The sequence below is a fragment of the Talaromyces proteolyticus genome (assembly GCF_021365285.1).
Source record: "Talaromyces proteolyticus strain PMI_201 chromosome Unknown BGW36scaffold_3, whole genome shotgun sequence".
In the NCBI taxonomy this organism is placed as follows: Eukaryota; Fungi; Ascomycota; class Eurotiomycetes; order Eurotiales; family Trichocomaceae; genus Talaromyces; species Talaromyces proteolyticus.
The window spans coordinates 1,431,212-1,445,800 of NW_025764279.1; the positions used below are offsets into that span (position 1 = coordinate 1,431,212).

General features: G+C 48.4%; 5 protein-coding genes across 5 annotated transcripts; 2 read left to right on the plus strand and 3 right to left on the minus strand.

Moving 5' to 3' along the window:
- Positions 1-668: 668 nt before the first annotated feature.
- BGW36DRAFT_445625 (auxin efflux carrier superfamily) lies at positions 669-2,277 on the plus strand (the record flags this gene model as incomplete). The annotated part of the gene is made up of 5 exons (XM_046221681.1): positions 669-906; positions 980-1,258; positions 1,331-1,865; positions 1,935-2,106; positions 2,170-2,277. The coding sequence occupies 5 exons, from the start codon at positions 669-671 to the stop codon at positions 2,275-2,277; spliced, it is 1,332 nt and encodes a 443-aa protein (XP_046075390.1).
- A 214-nt stretch (positions 2,278-2,491) lies between these two features.
- BGW36DRAFT_445627 (WD domain protein) lies at positions 2,492-4,968 on the minus strand. The gene is made up of 6 exons (XM_046221682.1): positions 4,328-4,968; positions 4,184-4,278; positions 3,728-4,134; positions 3,189-3,678; positions 2,992-3,139; positions 2,492-2,943 (listed from the first exon to the last, which is right to left on the minus strand). Exons 1-6 carry the CDS (start codon positions 4,924-4,926, stop codon positions 2,835-2,837), a joined length of 1,848 nt encoding a protein of 615 aa, XP_046075391.1. The 5' UTR covers positions 4,927-4,968; the 3' UTR covers positions 2,492-2,834.
- A 2,869-nt stretch (positions 4,969-7,837) lies between these two features.
- On the minus strand, positions 7,838-11,739 carry BGW36DRAFT_356162 (putative inositol polyphosphate phosphatase; the record flags this gene model as incomplete). The annotated part of the gene is made up of 6 exons (XM_046213736.1): positions 7,838-7,916; positions 7,970-8,637; positions 8,683-8,942; positions 8,993-9,202; positions 9,254-11,618; positions 11,692-11,739. The coding sequence occupies 6 exons, from the start codon at positions 11,737-11,739 to the stop codon at positions 7,838-7,840; spliced, it is 3,630 nt and encodes a 1,209-aa protein (XP_046075392.1).
- Positions 11,740-12,270: 531 nt separating this feature from the next.
- BGW36DRAFT_372047 (uncharacterized protein) lies at positions 12,271-13,340 on the plus strand. The gene is made up of 6 exons (XM_046215429.1): positions 12,271-12,473; positions 12,574-12,617; positions 12,673-12,746; positions 12,809-12,870; positions 12,929-13,030; positions 13,088-13,340. The coding sequence occupies exons 1-6, from the start codon at positions 12,469-12,471 to the stop codon at positions 13,167-13,169; spliced, it is 369 nt and encodes a 122-aa protein (XP_046075393.1). The 5' UTR covers positions 12,271-12,468; the 3' UTR covers positions 13,170-13,340.
- BGW36DRAFT_372051 (putative proteasome component Pre6) lies at positions 13,341-14,587 on the minus strand. Its single transcript, XM_046215430.1, has 5 exons — positions 14,426-14,587; positions 14,366-14,372; positions 14,257-14,309; positions 13,808-14,195; positions 13,341-13,751 (listed from the first exon to the last, which is right to left on the minus strand). Exons 1-5 carry the CDS (start codon positions 14,454-14,456, stop codon positions 13,415-13,417), a joined length of 816 nt encoding a protein of 271 aa, XP_046075394.1. The 5' UTR covers positions 14,457-14,587; the 3' UTR covers positions 13,341-13,414.
- Between the last annotated feature and the right edge of the window lie 2 nt (positions 14,588-14,589).

The window sequence follows — 14,589 nt, forward strand, 5'->3', positions numbered from 1 at the left end:
GTACCCCTCCACAAGAGATGCTATGCGTTTCAGAAACAGAAGCAGCGGCTCTAATTGGAACCATCAACTAGCGGGCAGTCACTTGACCTGGAACACTTCCCAATCCGCACCACAGATCGTGCCCTACCCATTACGAAGCCGTGTAACGACAGGGAGATTCACCTGAAGATACATGGCACAAAAGATTGACTTTCAGTAAGTCGAAATCGACAAGCCGACTTAATCGGAGTTGTGGGACAGAGATGGTATATCTTTTCTAGAAAATGAAAGCTAAATGCGGCATGCATGTGTAAGTTTCAATAAGACGATATTTAGTATTTGGCTTGGTGTTTACTAGGGGGTAAGAACATGCCGGGAGAAATTTCATCTTATAAATCCACTGCTCCTTTGCTGCCACATGATATTGTTGCCTTAGGTATACGCGACATCAGCAACGTTCTATCAGGATATATGTAATAGGCTAGATGTATCCTAGAATAAAGTGTCAACTTTTAATAGCATTTCCTCTCGCTTGTGAAAGAGAGGGCAAACAGCAGCGGCACTACCTTTTTGCTATGTGGTAACAATGACGGGCACCCAAACCCTAACGCAATTATAAGTCTCCTATGTAGCATCTGAACTCCTTGTATGTACTCATAAAATCCCCGTACACAGCTCCAGTTTTCAATATGCCTCGCCTAGAGGACGGCTTGGTGCCACCCTTCCTGGGAGCTCTCCAGGCGTGCACTTCTGTCCTTCTAACCCTTTTCTATGGGCTCGTCACTCGACAGGCGAACATCATCCATGAACAAACCATCAATGACATGTCCGGCCTTTGCGTCAAGCTGTTTCTTCCAGCATTAATCATGGTCAAGTTGGGGTCGGAGCTACATCTGGAAACTGCCCTGAATTATGTCCCGGTATTCGGTATGCATCTTCCCAAAACACCCTATGCAGAGTTAAAGATATGGGGTTGCTGATTATCTGTCTTGCATGAAAGTATGGGCGATTTCCTATACCGGTATATCGGTTATTATGGGATATATTCTCTCCTATCTACTCAAACTCCCGCAATGGGTTACGCCAACCGTGGCATCCAACAACACAAGCTCACTACCCCTGCTTCTCCTCGAAACTCTGCGAGCCACAGGGAGTCTAAGGCTGATAACTCTACCTGGGCAATCCCAAGAAGACGCAATGAACCGCGCACAGTCGTATTTTCTCGTCTGTGCTGTAACCACCAAGACAATCTCGTACGCCATTGGGCCGCGGATGCTGCGTGACATCAACAGCAAAAAGGCAAACCAGAATCGTAACAGGCAGCATGATAGCAACGGCCAAATAGATCCAGAAAATCAAATAAATCATGATACTGAAGAGACAACACAACCCCAGCAACAACCACACGACATGAACGATGACAACAACAACATCGAAGATCGAAACTCTCCGGCCACCGAGGAAGAAGCCAACGAACAAACCTCTCTCCTCCCCAGACCCGTACAGAGAGCTCGCCACAAGTTCCATAAAGGAATCCGCTATCTCTTCTCCTTCGTCCCTCGGTTTTTGAGAAGAGGCTTCAGCGTTATCGACTCGCCTTTCCTCGACCTAGCTATTCTCTGCACCGCAACGGGGGTTTTATTCGGTCTTGTTCCGAAACTTCACCGTGCGTTTTTCGCATCTTACGAAGAAGGCGGGATATTCCAGGCATGGCTGACGTCGAGCGTTGAGAACATTGGCGGCCTGTTCACGAGTCTTCAGGTATTTCTAGTAGGATGTAAACTGGGTGTGAGTTTTGAAAAGATGAGACGTTCGAAGAGGTCGGGAGGGGTTCCGATTAGAGCGTTGCTGGTGGTGTTTTGCGTGAGATTGGTTGTTTGGCCGGCGTGATTATACCTTTTCTTCTCGAAGGAGAGCTCTCCATCGAACATAGATTTACTGACGGTCTGTTTCAGAATCAGTATCTCCGGGCTTTACTTCTTCATTAGATACACCAAAGTGCTCCCGCATGACCCTGTTCTTTGGTTTAGTATGATGGTTATGCCGACGGGTCCTCCAGCCCTAATAATTTCCGGTCTGGCTGAGCTTGAAGAAGTGTCAGAGTTGGAGAAGATGGCCATAGCAAAAGTCTTGGCTGCAAGTTTTCCCCTTTCTTTTGCGCGCCCTTCTGTGAGATGACCTGCTGAGTAGATTGATTGGGTGCAGGTTATGTATATGCTGTCGCCGGTTGTTTCGTTCACTATTACCGGTGCACTGAAGGTTACGGAGGCGTTACTCAATTCGCAGGGGAAGGGATGATAACGAGTATTGGGGCCTAATGCATCCTGGTTAGGGGCTGCCATAGCGAGGGTATCCAGTGGGCATGTCTAGAATGTCATCGGTCATATAATTACCCAAGACTGCGGCCTGGGTGCTCATTAACAATATTAATAGTCCATGTGGGCTCAGTCAAGAACTGGCCTGCCAAGAGCCGGGCATTCGTGTCAACAACCTAGTTAATTAAGGGCTATTGTATATGATACTATAATGTGTCAAAGAGCAGTCTGATAATCACATGTGGAGCTAAATTATCAAATGTTCTGACCAATGTAACCAAAACGAGATACACAAAAAGAGAAGACTGAAAAGAAAAACTCCAGCTTAATCCGATAATCAGAAGCCCGGTCGCGCCCTCTAGCCTGATCCATGTTTCCATAAAAATATGATTGCGGTGCACCCCCCCAAATATAAAATTAGGCTTGAAAACGGATAGATGAAAGTCTTCGTTAATGCGAATGGCGCTTGGCTATGTATATACGTTCAGTGTCGTAAGGGACTGGAGCTGTGTCCAGTCTATGAACTTGAATGAACGGCTTCTAGAAAAGGGTCGTCGTTGACCGAAGTGCACTCGTTTGCGTGAAGCCATTTGATGATGTGATTCTACCTTTTCCGCTATTGGAGTCACCCGGAGTTTCTCGACTCCAGCTACACCGCTTGTCAGCTATTTCCCTCTAGCACGAAGGAAATACATACATTCGAACAACATGGTCGTCGCCGGCAGAGGCAAACATGCTAGGGTTAGTCGGATTCCAGGAAACTGCATTCACACAGCCCTCATTGTGTCCCTCCAGCATCTCGACAAGGGTACCATTCTCCTTGTGCCAAATGTAGACATTGGAATCTGACCGCATTTAGTATAATCCTATAATTGTTTGAGCAAAGTGGCCTACCTTCACTACCACTAACGATAAAATTCTCTGCTGCGCCGCCGAATGAACTGCGAATCACGTATTCTCCTTGTTTTTGTCCTCGAAAGCGACGTACTACTTCTGTTGTGTCGAGATCGATGAGTTGAATCTGACCTTCCGCCATGTTGATGAGAACGAATTTGGAGTCTTTGCTGACGCTAACTGACGTGATCTTGCTCTTGAACGGTAGGCAATACTCTTCAGCATGTGTTTCAAAGTTGTACACATATAATTTTCCAGTCACATCGGCAGCAATCAGTCGAGATCCGTCCGGCGTTATAGCACAGTCTTGAACTCGAAACCCGCCAGGCCACGTATACAACGGGAGATGATGATGAGACCGCAATCCCCAATGACAAAGCTGTGCTTTCGCATCAAGAGATGCGGTTACAAACGATTCACCATCGGGAGCCCATGCGGCAGCCGTGACAGGCTCTGAAAAAGGTTCAGTTGTGAATAAACAACGACCAGTCTAAAGAATTAGCCAAGTAACCTAAGAGCACCATCTTTCAAAATCATACCTCAATATCCCACAGTTTAGCTCTGTTATCTCGAGAGCATGTTATTAATTTCGAATCATCAGGACTCCAAGTAGCGTATGCGACGGGCTCATCATGCTCAACGAATTTATGAATGATCGAAAAGTTGTCCGTTGTGTCATATACAAAGACAGAACGGTCTTTGCTGGCTGTGGCAAGTTTCGTCCCATCATGTGAAAATTCAACATACCAAACTTCATCCTCATGGCTTGAAAGTTGGACAATAGACTGGCGTGGAAAGGCATTTCGATCGCAAAGATGATCACAATATAGAGAAGGAGGGTACGCAGTGTTGTGGTATAGACATTGGTTTATCTGGTTTTGTTTCACGTGGTCAAGGAGAACGGCGAGACGATGATCCGGAATCATTACTGATGGGGATATAAATGCTACGTTGGTCAGCAGATAGAAGTTCTCATGAGAAAGACCCGGACTCACTGGAAAGTTCTGACAGAAGAAATTCCCGTGATGATCCTATTGACCCATCCCAGCCAGACTGTTCTTGCAAGTGTTCGGGTGGGCACATCAATAAGCTGGACATTGTCAGTTATTGAACCACAGCTTATGTATACAGCAGTTTACCTCGATAAAGCATGGAGTTGAGCAATGTTATGGTTCAGAGGTGTAAGTTCCTGTCGAAGGACCATCAGAGCAGCGCCTAGGTCCCGAGCCTCGAGGAGCTCCAGAAACTTTTGCTGTCGTAAGAGAAATAACATCTCATTCTTGTCGGCGCTTTCGGCAAGAGCAAGCCTTCCCCATACCGGCGACGGTCCATCCGCAGGGTTGTCTTCATTAGACTCGAACGATTCCAGTAGAATGTGTTCCGCCTCGGCCCATTGTCCGTCAAGCACGGCACTACGAAAGGCCGCCACGGCTGGGCTTTCCAACTCGTAACCACTCTCCCTACTTAGAGAAGCGGCAGCACCGTTGTATCCCAAATCATATAAGCTCTGGATCAAAATCCTCGTGACTTCCTCTCGGTCATGGCCGAAATATGTGGGTGGCAACACGGGAGATTTCAGCGAACCGTTCGTAGCAGCTTTTCCATTTATATGTCCAGACGCTTTCCCATTCAACGAGCTTGCCATACCCGTCTTACTCCTCGGGCTGGTCACCAGCCCATTTGATGTGTCGGACCGTCCATTTGCTCTTGTTGCAGATGACGTACCGTCGGGCCGCATATTTGCCAAACGCCTGCGCTTGGGGGAGGGCGGTCGGCCTTCGGTTCGGCCGGATCGGTGGCTTCGGCGAATTTCTGGGGGCTTGTAGTCGTCAGTAGGTGACAACGGCCCTGAGCGTTCCTCGTGAAGGTCACTATTATCCGACGACTCTGGGGAAGAGGTATCTGAGCGGGAGCGGCGGCGGCGACGGCGGGACTGGGAGATGGTGTCTGACGACAGTGTTAGATCAAGGTTCGAAAGAAGATGACTGGGTTGGGTTCCGGGGGGTTCGTGGGCAGGAGACAAACGGTGAATCGATGACAGCGGAGCTGGGAGATCCAGGGTATCGGGGTCAACAGCGGCCGATACCGTAGCTGGGCCAGTAGTAGTGTGAGGACTTTCGGGGTGGTCGGGGGCGATATGAGGGGACAGGTCTTGGGGAGGATGGTCTGCCAGGTCGAAGAAGAAAGATTGCCTTCGGCCTGGCTCTGGGAAAGAACCAGACGAGGAGGCTTGAGATTCGAGCCAGATGGGAGGTAGGTGAGCGAGATGTCACACGGGTGGTGTGGTGGCCAGTCAGATCAGCGACAACGCTGGGGGACGCAAAACGGAGTGGGAAGAGCAAGAGATCGATGCAAACAAAGCACACGGTGGGTGGCGGAGATATACCTGGTGGCTGAGAGCTCCTGAGGGCGATAGAAGACTGGAGGTGGAAAGAGCAGCTGGTGAGGGAGAAGGAGAAGTGAAGCCGATGCCTTATCACTATCGCCCGGCAAGAGCGCTAACTGACTGACGGAGGGAAGGCGCCGAGAGCAGGCAGCTCCACCGTGATCACTGCTGGGGTGTAATCCGGAGCTGGGGCAGTTGTATTTCCGGGCGACAGACAGAATCGAATGCAGCCAGAGTCGAGGGGAGGAGGCAGAAGGAAGATAAGAGATCACTAACACGATAATGATGCACTGGCAGGAGGAGGTGAGGTTGTGCAGTGCGGGATCCTGTTGGCTGGCCGCCGAGGCGTGGGGCGGCTCAGGCGAATCAAACCGTCACTGGGTGTGTAGTATATCTTAGATACTCCTGCGTAGCGACTTCACTTGCTACTTTATCTAATAATTGCCAGTCTCCCCATACGATGCGTTGTCGCAGATTCGGAGTTGTCGTTTTTCTTGACTGTTCTGGGACAGCTGGCGAAAGCACAATCGAAGCCCGATATTATTGCTTACCCTCCAGCCTTCCTTATCGACTTATCAGCCGATTTCACCCCGCCCATAGCTATGCTGGGAGAGTCGCCCGTGAATATTAAGCAGAGTGCCGAGAATAATCGACAGGATAACTCGGGTTACTGGATTATCGACTACTGTATAGGTACTAGTCATCTGACTGCTGCTAGCTGGTACTGGGTAGGCTAGTTGGGTCCGTATACACCACACGAGGCGTGATCACGAGGCCAGACGATCACGTTATTTGGGCCTATAATAATTCTACTTTTCAGGTTTGAGAAGAATTCGTAGTTGACAATGTTCCAAAGGGTTGCCGTAATAATACATCAGTCTTCTCGTCTGTTGTAAATATGTGGTGCTTCTGCTGACAGGCGCCCTAGACAGCCCTAAGAATGTCCAAAAGCCGCCGAAAAGCCAGCCAGCCAGCCAGCCAGCGGTTTCTGAGGCAAAAAGCCAATCATAAAAGCCCGCACCATGCATGCACCTAACTCTGGATATGTATTAATAATGACAAGACTCACAGATCTTCAGTCGGAGAGTTTCTTATCCACCATACCGACGTAACATATAGACTCAATAACTGCCCATACAACAATTGAATAACCGATATATACAATTTTATACAGGTCTAGCTCAAATTATACGTGGATACTTTCTCATTCCGCGGTAATATTAAGAACCATACCTAATTGATACCAAAATTTGACGCAACCTGATTAGCCCGTTGCCTGAGGCGAACAATACGGAATCCAGCCAATCACGGAGCCGGATGAAGATGCAATACTGGGCTTCAACCAAATGCATGATTTGCCTGCATAAATGTACTACTAATTGATATATCCACGTATTTTACACATGTCTAAATACCTCTATAGCCTCATATAGCTTTCCTCTCACACACATTAAATATGCATTCACCTATTCTCTTATATACAGTCGAACGCGGGTCTCCATTCCGCATCGGCGCGGATTCGCCACAGCCCAGCCTATGACATAATTGACGCCATAATGATCATCAGCTGTTCGAGTAGCCAATATTAAAGCATACCCGGATGCACTCAGATCCGCCACGGCATGGGTATATAAAGAACATTGAAGCATCAGGACATCCCCAGATTTTTGTGATCTACCAACAACCTAAACCTAAAGCAAGTCAAAATATCCACACTGCTTTCTATAATTCTGAACAAGTCAAAAAAAAACTCAACTCGTCGAAATGGCTTGTGAATGTGGAGCAACCAACTGTCCTTGCTCTGGCAACGGTACTTGTACATGTGACAACAACTGCGCTTGTAAGGGATGCGGAGTACGTACTTCTTGAAGCTTCAAATGAAGCTGGTGCTCGCTTTTGGATGCATGGCAGATGCTGATTGACACAGAAATAAAAATTTGAACTAACCGCATCACCTGGCTGTCGAGAAAATTGGATGGGACCGGTCATGAGTGTATAAATGGAATCAAACATGTACCAGATGTAGTAGTATTAGATGCTTATCTCATGTTCGTTTCCATTATATCAAGTTCCAAGTGTACATCTATTCTCGTCGTGTCTCGTAGTCGTCGTTGGTTTATATACATCAATTGATAACAGTAAATCCACCCACAAGCTAACTTGGAACCGCTCAGAATAAAACCAGGGCCTCGGAAACATCCAAACGCTTTTTACATACGCCTCAACAATGCATTGGGGATAGAGCCGTGATTAGCGTGGGCCACTATTTAGAACCACCAGATGTAATAACTCTCCGTGCTTCTTCGCGGTCCATGCCAAGTACTTTGACCAAATACTCCACACTGCGAAAAAGATTAGAGACTGATACGTTTTTATATTTGAGATTAGGGCTCACCTGGAATCGCACGCCAGTCTTTTCTTCTCCTTCGTAAACTCCTTTTGACATGTCTCCCACGCCGCTGTCCTATCCTGTGGCGACACTGTTTTGATACGCATCTTGAATGAAGCACTGACAGGTCTATGGTCTGACGCGCGTACTTCGTGTCGTCGGTACTCGCTCTGCTTGATTCTTCCCGCACCACGATACAAAATCCGATCGCACCAGGCAGGCGACCGCTTCTTCTCACTCGTGTCATACTCATCCGAATTGACATCATATTTGTAGGTAGGTGCGAAAGTGATGGGGGCTTCATTGAAGGAACGGAGGCGGAAATTGGGGTTCTTTCGTTTTGATGCAAGGAGTTGATCACGTTCTAATAGCTTGGGTAGGTTGTTTTGACGAACGGCGTCAATCACCGCATTGCGTGACATGGAGTCAATGCGATAGTTGAGATCTCCATTGAGAATGCAGATTTCGTGGTCTAGGATCATAGTCCCATCACCGCCATTGACAAAGAGATCGGCGCGCGCCGTAAGGCTGTTTTCTGCGGGGAGAGATTGCGTTTCTAGAATGGCGGCAATATCGTTGTTTCTATGTGCTGTTTGTGTCTGACCAGCAGCCAAATGACAATTGACAAAACATAGTGAACTGTCATCAAGAATAAACCGTAGAATCAAGGCACCCTAATCGGTTAGTATTTGACAAGCCATGGTAGATAGTGTATATACCTTGTTTCCATGCAACCCACCCATTCCGCGCTTAACCTCAGCCCCGCTGACATGACGGACCCTTTGGCGTTCCGTCTGCTTAATGAAAACACACGTAAACAAGCCAACGAGATTCGCCGTGTGAAGCAGTGAGTAAGATTCATCGAGGGGCATAGCATTGTTTATGCATGATGTCAAATGATCTACCCAAACACGATACTGTCGACTCATATGCTCTTTCTCGTTGTTTTCGCGCTTCTTACTTCCCATGAGCAGGCTTTCTATTAAGAGGTTAGTAGCTCTCTAAATCACATCGTAAAGTGGCACATACTAGCTGTGATTTTCTTGTTTTCAAGATCAACCAGCTCTTGAAACCCAAAAACAAGTATCTCAGGAGGCTGTTCAGGGTGAATAGCCTCTTGGATGAACGAACTACTGCTCAAATCGCGCGGTACGGAAGCCCCGGCATTCCAAGTCATGATAGTAGCCCGTATCTCGCGGAAGTTGCAGTATTCGACATCTCTTCCTTGCATGCGCAATTCTATATTCCAATTAGCAAGCATTTTCTTTCCAATCGAAAGAGATTACCCACCGAGCCAATCATCCTCCAGCATACCATCCCACAAACGTAAGAAATTGTCTGTGCCTAGAGAAACAACTTGCAAGCGGTTGATCGTCCATAGCCCGCTAGGATCGAGTACAAGGCCACAAACAGGACTTTCATGAGCACGCCAATCTTTCTTAACTACCCAAGGGCAGGTGGATATGTCATAAACATAAACCATTCCGGTCTTATACGCAGCCCATAGATAGTCCCCAACAAAAGCCAGAGAGTTGATTTTGTAGGCGCTTACATTGACGCAGGATAGACAGGAGTAATCCGCAGTGGAATAAACCGTAACTTTACCATCTGCATGACCCAAATAAACTCGCCCGCCATCCTTCGTGGTATGTGCTCCAGATGTCACCTCACCAGTGTGATTTGCTCCCAAAGGCTTCTTCAAGACATGGAACGAATCATCCTGGGCGTTTGGTCGATAAATACGCACTTCTTTCCCAGTAGCAAACCAGAGATAATCGCCAACAACCATGGAAAACGTATGCCCCTTTGCAACGCGATCTGGGGGCTGATCATAACTATACTTGAGATTTGGTGTACCGGTTTCATCTGGTGGCCATATCAAAAGCTTTCCCTCGTCATCCAAAGTCCACATCTCCTTCTTATGGCGGTAAATTTTGATGATCTCCCGTCTCGATGGATATGATCTGGATGCAACAATTGTCTGCGAGGCTATGTCTATTTCATGCAACTCTCCAACAGTTGTCCCAACCCACAGCCGAGTGCCTTCATCGCCGAGCCCGGTGCCTGGCTTGAAAGCAACGGAGAGTGCTTTGACAGTCTCGCCGTGACTGATACTCATCTTTTGTTCTCCAGTCGTCAAATCCCAAACTCGAGTCAGATAACCCGTCGTGCAGACATTGTTCCCACAAACATCGAACACACGTGTATCGTATTTGGTAGATATTGATAGTGGCCCATCTTTGAAAACCGGAGGTCGGCGGTTAACTTGAGAGGAATCTGGGAAGTCAGTTCTGGGTATCAGCGTGTCCTCCGCATATCCTTCATCTTCTGAGTCATCGACAACCTGTCTCTGTGGTGGTCTTGACATTGAGGGAAGTGTTTTTGAATCAGGCAATGGAGAAACGTGGCTGCTGGGTGTTTGCGGCGTATCTAAAGTGGCCTTGCCACCGATGGCGGCTGTGTGTCGGCGAGGCGGCGGGGCAAATTGCTGGCTTGTATCAATAGCCGGGGGACGATTTGAAGTAGTTGGCTTGGTTGGCCTCACAGGTAAATCAACGAAAGATCTAGGTTGAATGTCACTATGTCCAAATTCCGGTGCTCGTACAATTCGGGTCTGCCTTCCTCGAAGTCCGTCACGAGGTGGTAAAGTAGGCCTGTTTTCAGGCACATCGCTCTCCTGGGACGCTTTACGGCTCGTAAATCCAAGTTCACGAGCATCCCGTGTGCTTGGAGCAAAATGGCTCATTGATCTTAAATGTCCCGGGGAATCGGCCCCTGATTTGTGATTTGTCGAGACAGAATCACTCACATAGGAGCGCAACGTTGGGGTAGGCGTGCGAGGACCTCTATCGACCGGCGGCGGCAATGAAAGTGGCTCAGGTATTGTGCGCGAAGACAATGAGACGTGAGATGTATTTTTAGGCTTGGTGCTTTCCGTTACGAGCGGTTTCTCTGGACTACTGGGAGGAGTACTAAATGGCGAAACCCGGTTGTCATTCAAGTCCTTCCCGTGGCCAGGTGCCAGCGTTCCCATGCCGAAGTGGGAGATATTCGCCGGTTTAGCAGGCACCTTTGGTTTATCTGCTCGGTTGACTGGAGGAGGAACCGATGTGCTCTTTGGCTTACCAACCGGAGATGGTTCTCGTGATAACTGCGGAACACCAACAGAACCTCCAAAGGGCGAACCCGGGCATTTAGAACGCAACGTATGAGGATTTTGCCAGGATGCTGATTTCGGAGATAGATCTGAATGATCTGGGCCCAGCGACTGCCAGTTCTTGTTACCACGGTGGCCTAGATCCGACGACGGAGGCGGAGAACGAGGAGATTCGATAGTCAATGCTGGCGTCAGCTGTGGCGACTGGAGACTCATTGACGTCGGTCGAGAACGATTTATGGCACCTGGTGATCGTTCATGCTGTGAATTATTCCAGCCTCCGTTAGCGGACCCTGCTGGGCTATCGCTTCGTGGGCCGTTTGAAACACCCCAAGCTGGCCGAGGTATATCTAGGGATGCGCGAATAGTTGGCTGAACACTATCCCAGTTTTGCGCTTTTGATCGGGATGCATTATCACGTGGTGCTCCATTTCCAGTCGAACCATTGCCAGAGAACGAGAGATGTTCGAAGTGAGATAGAAGGGATGATACAGGTCTCTAGAAGTGGCAAAATAGTGATTAGTTTACTATAAGATTATCCTTTGTAGCATCTGCACACAGCACTACTTACCAGAGGCGCATCATCGGTGCCTTCGGCCTTCTTCCTATTATTGTCCATGACCCTCAGGCGCAAGCTGGCTGTACCCGAGCCAAACCATAAGCCTCAAAATATCTCGTGGTCGCCGCCAAAATTGTGTTTTTCGAGTAGAACGTAGGTCGACTTCAAAGTGGGGGGGAAGGGAGTCCCAGGGCAACAAGAATACAGCAAACCGAAAGCGAAAGGTCAAGCTGTCATTAAGCAAAGGAGCAAAAAGCGCCGTTTCAAAAGTCTAGATGTATGGATCTGCAAGAAATTAGCCAAGCCACCTCAACTAAGAAGCATAGACCCTGGCAAGGGCGCTCTGGAGGGATGACGAAGTCTCCGAAGGAAGCGGGCGGGGAGCTTCAAATGATGTACCTACCTACCACGGCCTATGGCCATGTCAGTTGAACCCAGCCGAACTGGAGGGGCAGGATGATGCGCAGAACAAAGAGACCCAAGCACGAAGAAACAGTGTGTTTATATGATTGTTGCAGAAAGGAGAGGGGATGGTAATACTTTTATGATTTGTTGGAGCGTTAGTCGGCATCTGCCCCGTCCACTAAGCAGTACTTAGAATAGTGAGACTAGGACGCAGATCCCCAGACCGAAAAGCCTGGGTAGACTAGAGCGCTTAACGTGCATGCAGGAACAGTGGTTCACGACAAGCACTGTACACGATCCCCCCCTTCATTCTTGTCCGCTGGTGGATGGTCTGGAATAGCATTTGATTTACGTGGTTGAGTCTTTGTTCTTACCTTTGAAAATATGTGGTGAGTGGCGAAAAGCCCCTTGGCTAACAAAATGCCCTCTGAGATTTCCCCGCACATTGGCCAGACAATGTCTGATTGCTAACCCCTGGTTCCAACACAGTAAACACGTTCTCAATGCTCAGGTTGCGATCCGGTCGCCATGCTGTATGTCTCATGGTCTACTCAGGAGTCGCCAGGGATTAGCTAAACTCGTTGCCAGGCCGGAAATGGTTCGATTGCGCAGAATGCCATCAGGAACAGGAAACCCATCCTCTATTACAATCGTTCGATATGGTATGTGGGAAACAATATTGTCTTGGGCAGGCGTTGACCTTTGCTTTCTTTCTCAATATCAGACTTTCGCATGCAAAAAGTGCAAGAAATGTTTCCGCAAAGATACGTCCGAGTTTGAGGAGAGGTGAGAATATATAGGACATCAAAATTCTCTTTGTCGCTGAATAGTTTGTCCTTAACAGTGACGAGTACTGCCCTCATTGCGATAATCACTTTGTGATAGACGCAAAAACGCCTCAAGCCTCGTTGCAGGTGGAAGGCGATGATGTCCGTATGGATTCAAGGTACTACCTAACTTGTTAATCTGTAACTCCTGAATATGAAGCTGATTTTGTTTAAAGAATGCTTAAGGACGACCGTGTGCGTGGAGATGCGGAGAGATCCATTTTCAACCCCCGAGATGCAGCAGATCGATTGGCCTAGAGTTCCCTGGAACCATCACGACGACACGAATGATCCATACGGGCCTGGTTGGTGCTACGGCGTTTTCAGGGCTCTCTCGCTACGTGCATTATTGATCCCTGTCCGGACGAACATAGAAGTAACGCAGGCGCCTACTGCCGCTGTACAGAGTTATTGCATGTAAACAGTTCAATGTTCATTAGCTAATTTATAGATTTATTGTTTTATCCTCAACAACGCCCGCTCAGGTGAGATCTCAAATTTATCTAGCTCTCGGAACCCTCACCCGTAGCGCCGGCCCGCGTCAGGATAGCCGCAGTTCCAGATCCTGGAGTTCGGCCGGTCTTCTTCTTGGCCGCTTCTTCCTGCTTTTCAGCCTCAATGTTCTTGACATATGCCTCAATTTGCTCGGTCGGCAGCATCTCGATGGTTTTCCCAGGGGCCATGATGGCAATCTCAATGTTCTTTGCTCCAGTTTGCACTACCTCCAGTAGAGACTTGATCGTCAACTGAAGAGTTGCTTCACGATCCATGTCATCTTTATGGTTCCGCTCGAGAAATTCGCGGACCGTCTTGCTCGAACGTCCAATAGCGTTGGCTTTCCTGCAACGTAATCAGCATCAAGACAGGCACGGAGCAGTAGACCTGATCTTTCTTACCAAGCAGAGTAAATTCCAGATGGTTCGGTTTGGTAGAGGCGAGGGATATTGTCACCCTGGTCAAAGCCAACGATCAATGTACTGATTCCAAACGGACGAACACCACCACTCTGTGTATAACGCTGCTGAACTCCGGCGACATATTTCGTAATGTATTCAATCGACACGGGGTCTTCAACGGTCAAGCGATGTGATTGGGCCTCCAATCTGGCTTTGTCAATCAGAATGCGGGCATCGGCGTTCAACCCAGCAAAGGCCAGGCACACGTGGTTATCGATCAAGCCGATCTTGGACGGGGTGATTCGAGTGTCTTGGAGTTTCATTGCCGAGCGCTTCTCGCATCCGAGAACCACGATATCCTTGCCCTTCACGCCGACAGCGCATGTCCCTGGCCACAAAATCCGATCAGTACTGATTGCAGTGCAAGAGCTGTGTAGAGCAAGCGTTACCTCGCTTCACCGCTTCAGAAGCATATTCGACTTGAAAGACGTGTCCGTCCGGACTGGATAGAGTTAGAGGGATGATAATGACAGTATGCACTGCGAGGTAGAGGTATACCTGAAAACTGTTGTTTGTTAGTGAGATTCTGATCGGGGCATGCGGAATGGGAGGCTGTACCTGAAAGAGCTCTGTCGTATCCAGACGCCATTCCTGTGTTGTAGTAACCGTGCGGACGGTCAAGAAGCTTCGGTATTGAATTATGGAAAAGGAAGAGTAATGAGACGGTTGTATTGGGGGAGACAAAGGTGGAGGTTTGAGGGTGTGAAGCTGCGAGCTACGAT